The 12899-nt window shown below is 41.8% G+C and overlaps 1 protein-coding gene across 9 annotated transcripts in view; it reads left to right on the top strand.

The window, feature by feature from the left end:
* UNC79 (unc-79 homolog, NALCN channel complex subunit) overlaps positions 1-12899 on the top strand; it is a 243657-nt gene that overhangs the window by 36503 nt on the left and 194255 nt on the right. For all 9 annotated transcript variants that reach the window (XM_084793187.1, XM_084793186.1, XM_084793181.1 and 6 more), the window contains exon 2: positions 7563-7683. Coding sequence is in view for 8 of the 9 variants with exons in the window: in XM_084793186.1 (XP_084649312.1) it covers positions 7563-7683 (121 nt within the window). In the remaining variant the exon portion in view is untranslated. The remainder of the gene's footprint in view (positions 1-7562; positions 7684-12899) is intronic.

Genomic DNA, 12899 nt, shown 5'->3' with positions numbered 1-12899 from the left:
AGGAGCATGTTTAAGGTTAAAAAGCAGATTTAAAACGTGTGTTATATGATCCTAGTTTTGTCGAAATATTTTTCATGTCTATGACTGAGTTTTTCTTTTGTGTGCATTTTCTTAAAATGCAGTGAAGTGCCTAAAAAGTGAAGTAGCAGAGAGCAGAGCCTGGATTAGTGTATGCTCAGTGAAAACCAGTGCCTTCCTTGTGAGCCAAACATCTTACTGCCATTTTGGCTTTTGCTCATTTTCATCTTGCTTTGGCTGTTGGCTTTCTGGGTTGTAAGGACACAAAGTTTAATGGCTAAAACCAGCCACTGTCTTGCTAACCACCTCTTTGTTTTCACTCTTTACTGGGAATTTAGCACAGAGCCCTGGGGCTCTGCAGTGGTGAGCATGTGACATGGTGCTTGGAGCAAGTCCACTTGGAAGAGAAAGTGAACGCTCATCTGAACAAATATACAGTAGCAAATTGTGTTAAGCATTTGGGGAAAATACCCTAAGTTGTGTCTTATATAGAGAAAAATGGGAGTGTGGGTCAGAGAATCGGTTTGGTTGGGAACACTGGCAAAGACCTCTGTGAGCAAGTGGCATGGAAAGCCACCTCTGGATAAGAAGTCAAGGAAGACTGTGAGCTCATACACAATTTTCATGCGAAAGAAAGAGCTTTGCATGACAAATTTAACAAGAGCAAATAGTGCGGCTGTTGGATGCAAGGTCAGGCTGGGTGGGTACTGAAAGAAGTCAGGATTTTACCTGGAGGGCAGTGGGCCTTAAAGGATTATGTGAAACAGCTTAAAAGGCCTGTTAGGCTGCTCCCTGGAGAGAGAAGTGGGGCATAGCAAGAGGGAATAATGGAAGATGAGCTGGGGGCATTCTGAGTCTGTCTGGAGACGGTAGCAAGTCATGCCATGAAGTGGGAAGATGAAAACACTCAGGAGGTGTAGTTTGGTGCAGGAGATAGTGATGGATCAGATTAGAGGTAGACAGTATGAGGCTGCTGGTTGGTCATCTGTTGTGTGAACTTGGTAGACCACCCAGATGGCAGCAGGGTTTCATTTGGGCATAGGTGGGTAGGGGAGGACTATTTAGCACCGCATGTGTTTACTCTGAGGTCCCTGTGAGGTCCTCAGTGAAAAAAGTTGCTATGAAGTCTATTATTCACGTGACATCAGCAACTGCAATGGAGATGCATATGTCAGACTATTTGGCCTGTGGGTAGTACTGGCTGCCGCAGGGGTGGATGGGATTGCCCAGGAAGAGGATGTTATGAGAGAAAAGTTCACTCAGTGGTTGAGTCCTGATGAATTTCAAAATTCTAGAAGCATGGAGGTGGCAAAGCACTGAAAGGGGGCTACTTCTCAAAGGTAGACGTCTGGGGAAGTATGGTGCTAGGAAAACTAAGGGAAGAGAGTTTCAAAAAAGTAGGAGTGATGGACTGACTATTTGGGAGAGCTAAAAGGGCTAGTAACGCGACTGGGAAGTGTCACTGGATGCGGCAGTCCTGATGCTCTAGAGGGAGATGATTGCCAAAAAACCACTCAGTGCAGTGGTAAAGATGAAAGCTAGACTGGGGTGAGTGAGAGAGACTAGGGAGAGAGAGAGAGAGAGAGAGAGAGAGAGAGACAGACAGACAGACAGACAGAGACAGAGAGAGAGAGAGAGACAGAGAGAGAGACAGAGACAGAGAGAGAGAGACAGAGAGACAGAGAGAGAGACAGAGAGAGACAGAGAGAGAGAGAGAAGGGGAGAGGGGCGCGCGCGCGCACACACACACACACACACACACACACACACACACACACACACACACACACACACACACACACCCGAGACTGTATCTACAAGCTCTGAAGGCAGACACCAGTAGCTGTAGGAAGGGGAGTAAGAGGAATAGGGGAAGGTACTTTGTTTGTTCCCCTCTGACAAAGGAGAGTCTAGTTAACGAGAGCAACTTAATAAAGAGGGAGAGATTAACGATGGAGGAGGGACAGCTGGTGGATGGCGGGCTCTGGCGATGAACTTGGTGTTTAGTAGCAGGAGAAAAGAGATACAAGTCGGTTCTTGTCCACTGCGAGTGAGTATGTGCTAGGCAGTGTGCTGAGCGATTGCAGAATCACTCCCGGATATAACCCTCTCTGTTTGGCAGATACGGGAACCGAGGTTTAGTTGAGAAGGGCAGCAAGGTCTTAATTCAGAGCTCATACCTTCCTTTCTCTCACTTGGAGGCCTTTCTCTGTGATGGTGTATCCTTTTTCTCCAGCTGCCATAAACCATCGCAGATGGAGCCGCTAAAACAACAGACATTTATTTTCTCACAGTTCTGAAGCCTTCCAGTTCAAGATCAAGGTGTTGGCAGATCTGGTTTCTCCTGAGGCCCTCCTTCCTTGCTTCGCAGATGTCCACTTTCTCACTTGTCCTCACCCGGCCTTTTTTTTTCTGTGCTCCCCCAATTCCTGGTGTCTCTTGTGTGTCCTAATCGTTTTCTTACAAGGACACAGGAAGACTGCATTAGGAGAGTGCATCGCTGTAATGGCTTCATTTGAACTTGGTCGCCTCTTTTAAAGGCCTCCCCTCCAGGTCCAGTTACCTTTTGAGGTTAGGGTTGCAATGATGAATTTTAGAGAACAGATGACGTTTTTTATGGCATAAGGTTAGGAGAGGTCACCGAGAACGCTCTGAAGATGTCACTACAATGAAAAAGAGTGGGAGACTGATAGGTCAGTTAACGGATCTGCAGCAACAGTGCAGTGCACGTGTGGAGGAAAGAAAAAGACTTCTGTGCTTCAACGAGGCGCTGGCTCCTCCGGGGTTTACGAGCCAGCCAAAAACGTCATCTCTTGTGTACAAGGTTGAAAAACAAATGAGCTTTAGTTATACCTTCTGTGCAATTCCAAGTTACTAGTTGTCAGAGACACCTTTCTGTTTATTTTTTCCTTCCTCCTCCCCCTCCTCCTCTTTATCTTCTTTTGAAAGTGTATGGATGCTTTGCCTGAATGTATGTACGTGCACCATGTATGTGCCTAGCGCTCATAGAGGCCAGAAGAGGGCATCATAGCCCTGGCAATGGAGTTACAGACAGTTGTGAGCTGCTCTGTGGGTACTGGGAATCAAAACCCAGCCTTCTGGAAGAGTAGCCAGGGCTCTTAATTTATGAGCCATTTCTCTAGTCCCCTCATTATTATTTTCAAGTAGTTGAAGAGAAATCTATGAGGGCTGGTAATTTGAATATTTCCCAACTCCTTCTATAAACGGTCTTTCATGGTTGTGCATTCATTCATCTTTACCTCTTCTTCTTCTTCTTCTTCTTCTTCTTCTTCTTCTTCTTCTTCTTCTTCTTCTTCTTCTTCTTCTGTAAAGTATTTCCATTGTCTTTTATTCACTTTTTATGATTTTAATTTTTTGGCATATATATTTATATTATTACATGTACATAAACAAATTACATACAACAAGAAGAACCACGAAACAACCAGGGATCATACGAATGTTACATTCAAGCTGGTTTGGCTAATTGCATTTGGCAACTTGTAGAAAACATCTTTCCTATCTTGGTGAGTCTAAAATTCTGAATGAGAATCGATATCTACCCTATCTAATCTCTGTTCACTTAAGACCTCTATCTAGACCTAAAAGCATCTTATTCCCTAAACAGCCAAGGTTATTTTTAAGACTAAACTATCTGGTCTTCAACCCCATCAGAGAATTGAGAAGGAATGAAACTTAATTACTTGAGTGAATTGGAAGTGCAGGTTAGCAGCTTCCAAAATGAGAAGAAAGAAAGAAAAAAAAAATGACAGAGACAGTTTGCTGCCTGACCATCACCCAAAACTCTCCATGATGTTGGAGCATCATCTTCAGCCTTCTGGCCCAATATATCTGACAGACATATTTGCGAGACAAGAACTATTGATGACTTGCTTACGCTGTCTTGGCAGAGTTCGGCTGTTGACTCTGCCTGTCCAAGCTTGCCCATTTTAAAGCAGAATTCTGTCTGTGGCAGAAATGAGGATGTTTTGCCCAGTGGCTGGTTTGCCACATTTGAAGCCATCTACATAAGGGGGTTCTTTGATGCTCATCATCTTCTTGAGGTAGGCTGGGTGTTGCCAAGAGTTAACCTGTCTTGTTGTTAAAGAATCCTTAAAATATTAAAAGCTTCTTTAAATGCTTTATTCTGTAGGTCTCTGAGGCTTTGAAGACCTTATCTAACTATTTTATCTTATCTATTTATAGAATCATATCTATCTGTTAAATCTAGGATGTATATTCTTGTGATAAAAATAGGCTGGTAGTTGACATGACCATGATTTGATCAACTAATAATTAGTTTGTATTACTTAATTATCCTAAATAGCCTGCAATAGCACTTTCAAGGTATTGGAAGTAAACTTTGTATAATAATTGAATTGTGGATTCAATACCTCATATTAAAGTAGAAATATATATAATGTGTGTGGAGAATAATCTTAAATTTGAATTTTATACCACTTATCAAAATTAATCTTATTTTGTATCAGTATACAAAATTCTATACCAATGATTTGAAAATAACCTTATTTGTTAGTAACAAATAAGGCCTTAGGTTTAGGAGTAGATTCAATAATCTACTTTTTATCCTATCATCCCTATATATTTCTCTTTCTTTCTTTTTTCTTTTTTTTTTTTTTTGGTTTTTTGACACAGGGTTTCTCTGTGTAGCCTTGGCTGTCCTAGACTCACTTTGTAGACCAGGCTGGCCTCAAACTCAGTGGCCCACCTGCCTCTGCCTTCCGAGTGCTGAGATTAAAGGCATGTGCCACCGTGCCTGGTCCCTATATATTTCTGTATCCCCTCTTCTTTCTTTTCAACCCCAATCTCCATATCTATGAAAGAAAGATAAAGGAAAAGAGAGACATCCTTAAGTCCAACCTCTCTGAATAAGACCAATAATAAATTGTAAACAACTCGCAATGAAAATATGTATCTGTAGCTCAAGAGAGCAAACAAAAACCTACCCAATCCCAGCCTCCACCTCCACTCAAAGGAAATTTCTTCTTTCTCCTTTTCTTCTGCCTTCATTCACTGGTAATTTCCTGAGTACTTATTAGATATCTGGGATCTAAGAATAAAGAATCCATATGTACTTTATGTATATGTGCTACACACACATACACACACACACACACACACACACACACACACACACACACACAGAAAGAGAGAGAGAGAGAGAGAGAGAGAGAGAGAGAGAGAGAGAGAGAGAGAGAGAGAGAAAGCTATTCTGAAAACATTAAGTCATTGTTCATTCAAATCCTATGGCTGTTGGGTACCCACTCAGTACTAGGCAATGTCTTAAGAGTGGGATGGAAACATAAGTAAGATGTCTCTCCACAAATTCACAGCTTGATATAAAAAAAAAAATAAACAGGCAAGTCAACAGAGATAGCACTATGTGAACATGTAAACTGCACAAAGATCTCAAAGGAGGGAAGTGGCCGTAGTGTCTGCTTTCCCATGCACGTTTGGAAACTCACTGAAAGGAGCGGTTACTGCATCGTAATGAAAGTCACTATAAAAAGGGCACCCATTCATCTCATAAACATGTCTGAATGCTTGCAGTCATTGTGTAATGGTGGCTTTAAAGCTCTTGAATTATGAGCAAGCCAATGAGTTGGGGGATCTTTGACTTTCCTCCTTATTCCAGCGTATTGTCCACATCCTACAGTATCACCAGCTTACTTTTTAGGTAGCACCATGATTAATATATTCATGAAATTCTCCACAGAGACTTGCTGAGTATTAAAATGTGAGAGAAGTCACAGTAATAAAACATCATTGTGATAGTGGGTGAAAGAAATCATAACCTGGCCTTGTGTATATCTCGGATATTGGGAACTTAGAACTATACATTAACATGAGTGATCCTTATGATGTCATTATAAAAATTATGATGAATGACAGGTCAAAGACATTCGGAAGAAAATGGATTTTGTGGGTTATGTAATTGATATATTTTCTGCTAGTGCCTATTTATAGTTTATCTCAGAAAAATTGTTTATAACCAAATATTATACATGAAATGAAAATATAGATATTAAAGTTGCTGCTGTCTTTAGAGATGATGTGCTGTACAAAGTCAAGGCCATCCATTTTTCGATGTACATGTATTTCTTTGGGAAAATGTATAGTAGCAGAAAGGAGAAAAGGCAAGTCAGAGAAGTGGAAAATGAAAACTTTAGAATCAGTGATTAGCCCAACGATGCTGACGATTGTTTTGATGTTGTATAATGAACATTTACTGTGTGCATGCCAGCTGAATCTCAGACCTGTAATTCTTGAGTGTGTCATAGTGGAAAAAAAGCTCTGGGTCGGGAGTCAGGAGAGCTAATGGCTAGTTGAGTTCTGTCACGACCAACCTGTGTGCCTCCTCTTCCCAGCTTTAAAATGAAGTGTTTATGGGAAAAGGGCTCTAAAGTTCTCCCTGCTCTGATCTTTGTTGTGCTGCGGTTCTCCGTCCCACACCTGTCAAAAGCATTTTGACTTTCTTTAAGTTGCTTAAGCCAGCGTTTCAGTTAGATGCATCCAGGAGCTTATTCCCATTGGCTGTTGGGAACAGCAAAGCCTTGCTTCTCCGGGACTTGATATGTCTTCTGCTAACCGCTGACAGTGAGCCATGCCACCCAAAGGCTCCCTGGGTAGCCTTAAAGATTGAAAGGACAATCGGACAGTATTGAGAACTCTGTGGAAGAGGAGACCAGAGAGACGTTGATCATCATGGCTCCTTGGGATTTGCAAAGAGGAATGACTAGAGCTGGGCCATTCACTACAGCCAGGTCAAAGGTCAGGTCAGGAATGTGGACAATGCTGGTGACTCCAGGTAGGTGTAGGAGGGTAAATACACATGTTTAGTCCCTCCTGTCTTGAGACTGGGAAGCCAATCTCAGAAAGCTATTAGGATGGTTCCTAATTTATGCAATTCACTGGGGAAAATGTGACCTTTATTATTTGTGTTTTTATCACCACGCAGTCATTGTGTCTTTCCTTGATACTCACCAAGTAAATATACTGTTAACTTATTCATACAGTTAAGCACTCATTAAACAAACTTTCATATTTGCTACTGAGCTAAAGAAAACCTAGTTTTAATTAATGTCATTAGACAATGGATACCCAGTATTTTTCAGGGAGTTTTAGAGTGTTGAGTTTTCACCTTCATATGAACTATAAATTTCTAGTGACAGAGAAATATTTATTATTATTTTGCTAACAGGAAACTAATCTTGAGATTATTAGAAAATGGTTAGAGTAATCCTTTTTTTTTTTTTTAAAGCAATTGAAAAAGGAATAGGCAGTTTGTGTAGGGATATCAATCCAGATAAACTAAAAAGAATTTTAAGCATTGAATGCAGTTATAAGAAATTAAATGTTTCATATTAGTGTTTTTGTCATGGAATGCCAGTAGAAATTTACATGTGTTCTAAAAAATAATGGATTGAATTCTTGTTCGTAATTACCCACTGTGTGTTTGATACATATTACAAGAAGGTTCTTCTTTCTCTTCTTCTTTTTTTTTTCTTTTTGCTTTTATCTAGTTGCTTCCAAGATCCGGTACTTGCAGGAATATCATAACCGGGTCCTTCACAACATTTATCCCGTACCATCAGGAACCGATATTGCAAACACCCTGAAGTACTTTTCACAGACCTTGTTAAGGTAAGCCTTAAATACCCTTGCCTTTGAGAGAATTACTAGGTCATAGCACTGAAGTTATTGGGACCTAATTTCACGCTGAACTGAAAGTCTTGAAAGGCCTTAGTTCTTTCGTGCTCTGCCAGAAGAGTCTGGACTCCAGTCCTCTGGGTGTGTCTAGCAGATCAGATCCCAGTTTATCTGGAAATGTGGTAGCATGGCTGTGGCCTGCTCCCTCAGCTGAGTGTTCTTTTGAGAGATCTACTAACGACAAAAAGAAAAAAAAAAGAGTCGTACGTTTAACACGAATAGCACAAGATTAAGAGTCGTGATTAGAGTCTTTAAAATTGAGATTGAGGAGCAATCTTTGAGTCGGAAACAAAACAAAACAAAACAAAACAAAACAAAAAAAGAATGATCCATGACGATTTAGGTTGCTAGTGCTTCCTGGCTCTCTGATTGGTGCTGTGAGAGCAGTTGCTTCCATCCTACAAATCACATCTATTAAGCTTAGGAGGACGAGCGAGGAACTGCACAGGAGCTCTTTTTACTCTGTCTGCTTTTACTACAGAGACCCGAGGGCCGTTGCCCTTCACACTTGCCACTGATGCAAACAAATAAATGTGAGCCTTTCCCAGCAGTGTAGCTGCCTTTGACAAATAAGGTTGAAGAATTCAAAATATTTTGCTGACCTCTCACCCACTGCTTGGCCTCCCCATCGCCCCAACCACCCTGTGGCTCTGCCTCTGGACTCGATGCCATTTCCGGTTTTTAGACAGCAGCAGGACTTCTGTAAGCCAGGTATGAGGAGGACACACTTTGGAGTGACTGTAGTGGCCTTGGAGTTCCCGGTGGTCTCTGTCACCATGTACAGATGGGCTGACCACATACCGAGGGAAGCATCCTCTGCACACCGGTTGCTGCTCTTCTGCCTCAACGCCTGCCATGCTTCTTCTTTGGATATCTTCTCATCTTTAGAATCCTTAATATCCTTGTCCTAGTGCGAAGGGATTCTGTTGATCAGGTTCCTGATGCCTGTCAGGCTTTCCTAGTCGGGTTAGGACCCTGGGGCAGGCAGTTTCCCCTTTCAAAGGGGTACAGAATAGTTGTCCAGGTGTTCATGCTCATAATCAGATGAGCATGTGAACCGAGGCATCCCATCCCATTCTTTTACATTTTCCTTTTGCTCCTGAGCCTGGGGACCTCAAAGGGAAACTCTTTGCTATATCAGAACTCAAAACGAGAGATGCTTTCCTGGCAGGAAATAGAGCTTGCCACTCAGGGCTTATGCACTCGTGCCAATAAGAGAGTTAGAATACTACTTTAGGTTATGGCTGCTGTTCCTGAGGGTTCTGTTTGGATCATTAGGGTGAGGTTGGGGTGATGGCTTCTTCATGATGACACTGGTGTTAGGGCAATCTATTCAAGTTGGCCACTGGTGTAACTGAGTATTGTCCATTTTAAAGGGGAATCAATATCAACAGCTGCTAGCGGTGACAGTGACAATAGCTGTCATCGCCAGCGTTACGTTATGATGCCTACATTTCTTCACATCAAGTCCTGCTCCACGCTCTTGAAGTGGGACGTCTTGCAATTGGAGAAGGACACTGCTGTACACATTTCACGGATAATGAGACTAAGTCACGGGAGTGGTTCAGTATGTCGCTCAGTGCTACGTAACTAGTAAGATCGGAGCCATTAGGTCATTGGTGGTCTTAGTCCACATGACAGCCCGTGACACCTGTGCCATGCTGCCGCTCTCTAGGTACTGTCACATGATTTGACCATCGGGAACGCCAGCATCTGTTCTGAAGTCCATAGAGTAGTTTTGGCTGTCTGTGAAATCAAGGGAAGAACGGGATCCCCATGTAGTCGGGATTTTTGTTAAACTGAGCTGAGCTGGTGTGGTGAAGACGGTCCAGAAGTCCCCAGATGCTTCAGTCCCACTGTGCACTCAGGAGGCAGCTGCTGGCAGTGGATCAGAGCAGGCCTGGCAGACTCTGTTTATAACACACACGTGCACAATCACTGAGGAATGTAATGTCTCACGGATGGGACTTGAATAGGAAAATTTACAGGTCAGCCATTTGGGCAATACAAAACTTTCAACTTTGGTTCTATGCATTGAGCCAAGTTAGAAGCCAGTTGGCTGTTGGCAGCTGCGTTCATTTCAGTTGTATTTACATTCCTTCCTCTTTAAAAGCTAGTAGAATGTTTAAGCCACGTGAGATGAACTATGCGGTTGGCTCTTTGATTATTATCAGCAAACGTCTCTGCCGCAAACAAGGCTGTTCCCTTTGTGTTTGTATAATCTTTGCACTCAGAATTACTTGCTGCTCCCAGAACACAGGTTCTTGCAAAGAAACAGGAAGAAAAAGCTGGATACGGTGGCTCCTGTCTGAAACCACCAAACTAGGGACTTGGAGGCAAGAGGAGTAAGACGTCGGGCCGGACTCTGTGGCACACCGTCTTACGCAGTTCAAGCAGCTTTACTTGAGTTAGGGTTGTGTTCTTTAAAACGCCAGGTGTCTGCGGCTCTTCACTCATGCAACCTCACCTGACTTCAGGGAAGCTTTGAATGGATTTGGGAAGGCTGAGGCTGGCCTAGATGCTCAATCAGTTTAGTCCCCAGGAGGAGAGAGATCTCGTGTTACCGCAGCTGACTCTAAGATCAGGTGCTGCATCCGCCTAAGATAATTAGCCTGTGGAGGTTCTCTCAGTTGTAGTTGCATGAATCCTCCATCACATCCAGCACACTAAGCCCTTGTGCCCAGAGCGGCTTTTGGCCTATAACAGGGGATCCCTCCAATGCTTATTGAATGGACTTTGGTCAGATTTCAGCCAGCGCAGGACTTTCGGGAGCCTTTCCTGTATCAGGGAGTGAGTGGGATTGTACATACCCAGTGAGTCGTGCTCATTTTAGCTTAACAGGACCCCAAGTCTGGCAGTGGCCACAGTTTAACAGAACTTTGTCATAGAGGTTGCTCTCTTGCTTCTTTGGCTCGTAGCATTAGGGGTGGCAATGACAATCATCTGGCGGAACCTGCTCAGTGCGCCATAGGTGTTTGCTCACGTCATACAGAAGTGTGTTGTGATCAAGGTGACCTAAGGCCTTAGTCTTGCCCTTGGCCCGGCTGGGTGTCTCTAGGTCCCTACTTTCCTTCCTGTTTCTAACTTGCTGTTGGAAATCTTCCTCTGTGTCTCTCTTCTGGTGTTCTTGGAGCTGCTAGGGGGTAATTCTTCACATTTGCTACCAGCTTGTTAGACAATGTGAATATGTTTTAAAAAGAGGTTCTAGCCTCAGCCCAACAGACTTAATTGAACAGGGATTTCTAAGGGGACACACACACACACACACACACACACACACACACACACACACACACACAATCTGAAACCCACAAGATAGTTTTAAAGTACAGCACAGTCAATTTGCTTAGTGCATAGATGAAATTCTTAATTGTGTAGAAAACTGATTTGATGATTTAACTTCCTGTTCAAGAAAGACTTCAGGGCACGGAGTCACTTTGCCCAGCCCATAGGGGTCTTCTTTCTTCTTGACACTGGGAGCCAGTGTTCACAAAAAGAGCCTTAAGAGGTGAAGGAAAAGTGAAAGGTTGGCTGCAATGTCCGACTCTTCTGACAGGGCATCCCTAATATTCTTTTTGGTTGAATCTATATATAGACCTTTGGGAAAGAATTGCAGATGTGGAAATCATTGGTTGTTCCCAAGTTAAAACAGTTTGGTTGGGGAAATAAGTAATTTTTTTTCTCTGAATAAACTTCACAAAACATCATAAAATCACAATGCATTATACATTGATTCATGAGCCCTTCCTAAGTTTTCCGACAAATGAATACATTTCCTTACATTGAGACATGAATGGTAATTTAAAACTGGTTTCATTGATAACTCATTTTCGCCATTTTTTTCTCAACCTCACCTACTTGCTAAATCTAAAAGGCAGTGAAAGAAAGTTTTACTGTTTCAATGCTGACAGTCTACCCTCCTCAGATGTAGGGCACTGTGGTTGCTATCACCTGGGACTCCCACATGTACAGGAGGGGAAAATACCACAGCAGTAATCAATCCAGAATTGATTCGCTAGTGCTTGGCACAGTCAACGCTAACAATGTGTAGTCAGCACTGTGTTGTACTTCCCCACTAAGGGCGTGGTTGACCAGATATTTTAATGGATACTTTAAAAATTATGCACTTGTGATGTTCAGAAATTTTTTTATTGTCTAAAGGACAGTGTTGTGTTCTTGAGAATATGCTGGCAATTAGCCAACATATACTGAAATTTGGGGAATCTATCCATATATTCATTCTGTGATTCTAACTGGATTTCACTGGGATAGGAGTAAAAAAAAAATGTTGGTGACTAGAGTTATCAGTAATACAACATGTAAAATGGTACTCTGAGGAGTTGTTTAGTTTTGTGGGATACTATAAGGTCTGATGTAAACAATGTCTTTATAATAGACGTAGGCAGATAGTGAGAGGTGTTGGAATGCTTCTGTCCCATTGTACAGTGCATAGGTACAAAGCCCAATATATCGCACACTAACAAAGGTGATTTAAATCCCTTTTAACAAAAAAACAAATACAGCAACTCCTAAGTTCTTTCTTGTTAAGAAGTATTACATAATTATTCTGAAATTATCTTTATTATCAATTGTTTTTCCCTGGACATTGGGTAACAGAAGACAGAGGAAATCGAGGTAAATTAGGCACATAGAAAATAAAAAAGCATGTAGCCATTTTACATTGTAACATATTTCTGCACTAAGAGTAAATAAAAAAATCAATGTCAACTTGACATAACAAGCATGCCGACACTAACCAGTTCTTCACGTCACTGTGATACTGTAGATGTCACACCCTTAGCTGAGAACCTAGTGATGTTGGAAGCTCTAGGAAGTACATAAATGAGGCTAGTTTATGAAACGCAGCATTTAGGAACTGTTCTCTATTTTGGCTAACAATAATTGTACTATAGGAAAGCGCTTCAGTGCTGTAGATGTTTTAGTGCATAGTGGCTGCCTACTGATAAATAGCCTAATCTAATTTTAAAAACCTAAACATTTGGCTAAGCAGTAATTGCTTTAACTTTAACCAACATAGTTTTCTGCTTTATAACTTTTACTAAAAGTTTTATAGGTTTAAACGGAGACTAAAAAGTAAAACTATTGTTGGACTACTTTTATTCTCATTAAACTTTTTTTTAAACTTTCTA

This window comes from Acomys minous (assembly GCF_964271855.1).
Source record: "Acomys minous genome assembly, chromosome: 8".
NCBI lineage: Eukaryota > Metazoa > Chordata > Mammalia > Rodentia > Muridae > Acomys > Acomys minous.
The sequence above is the reverse complement of the archived record's forward strand: the minus strand, read 5'-3'. Positions and strand labels throughout refer to the sequence as shown.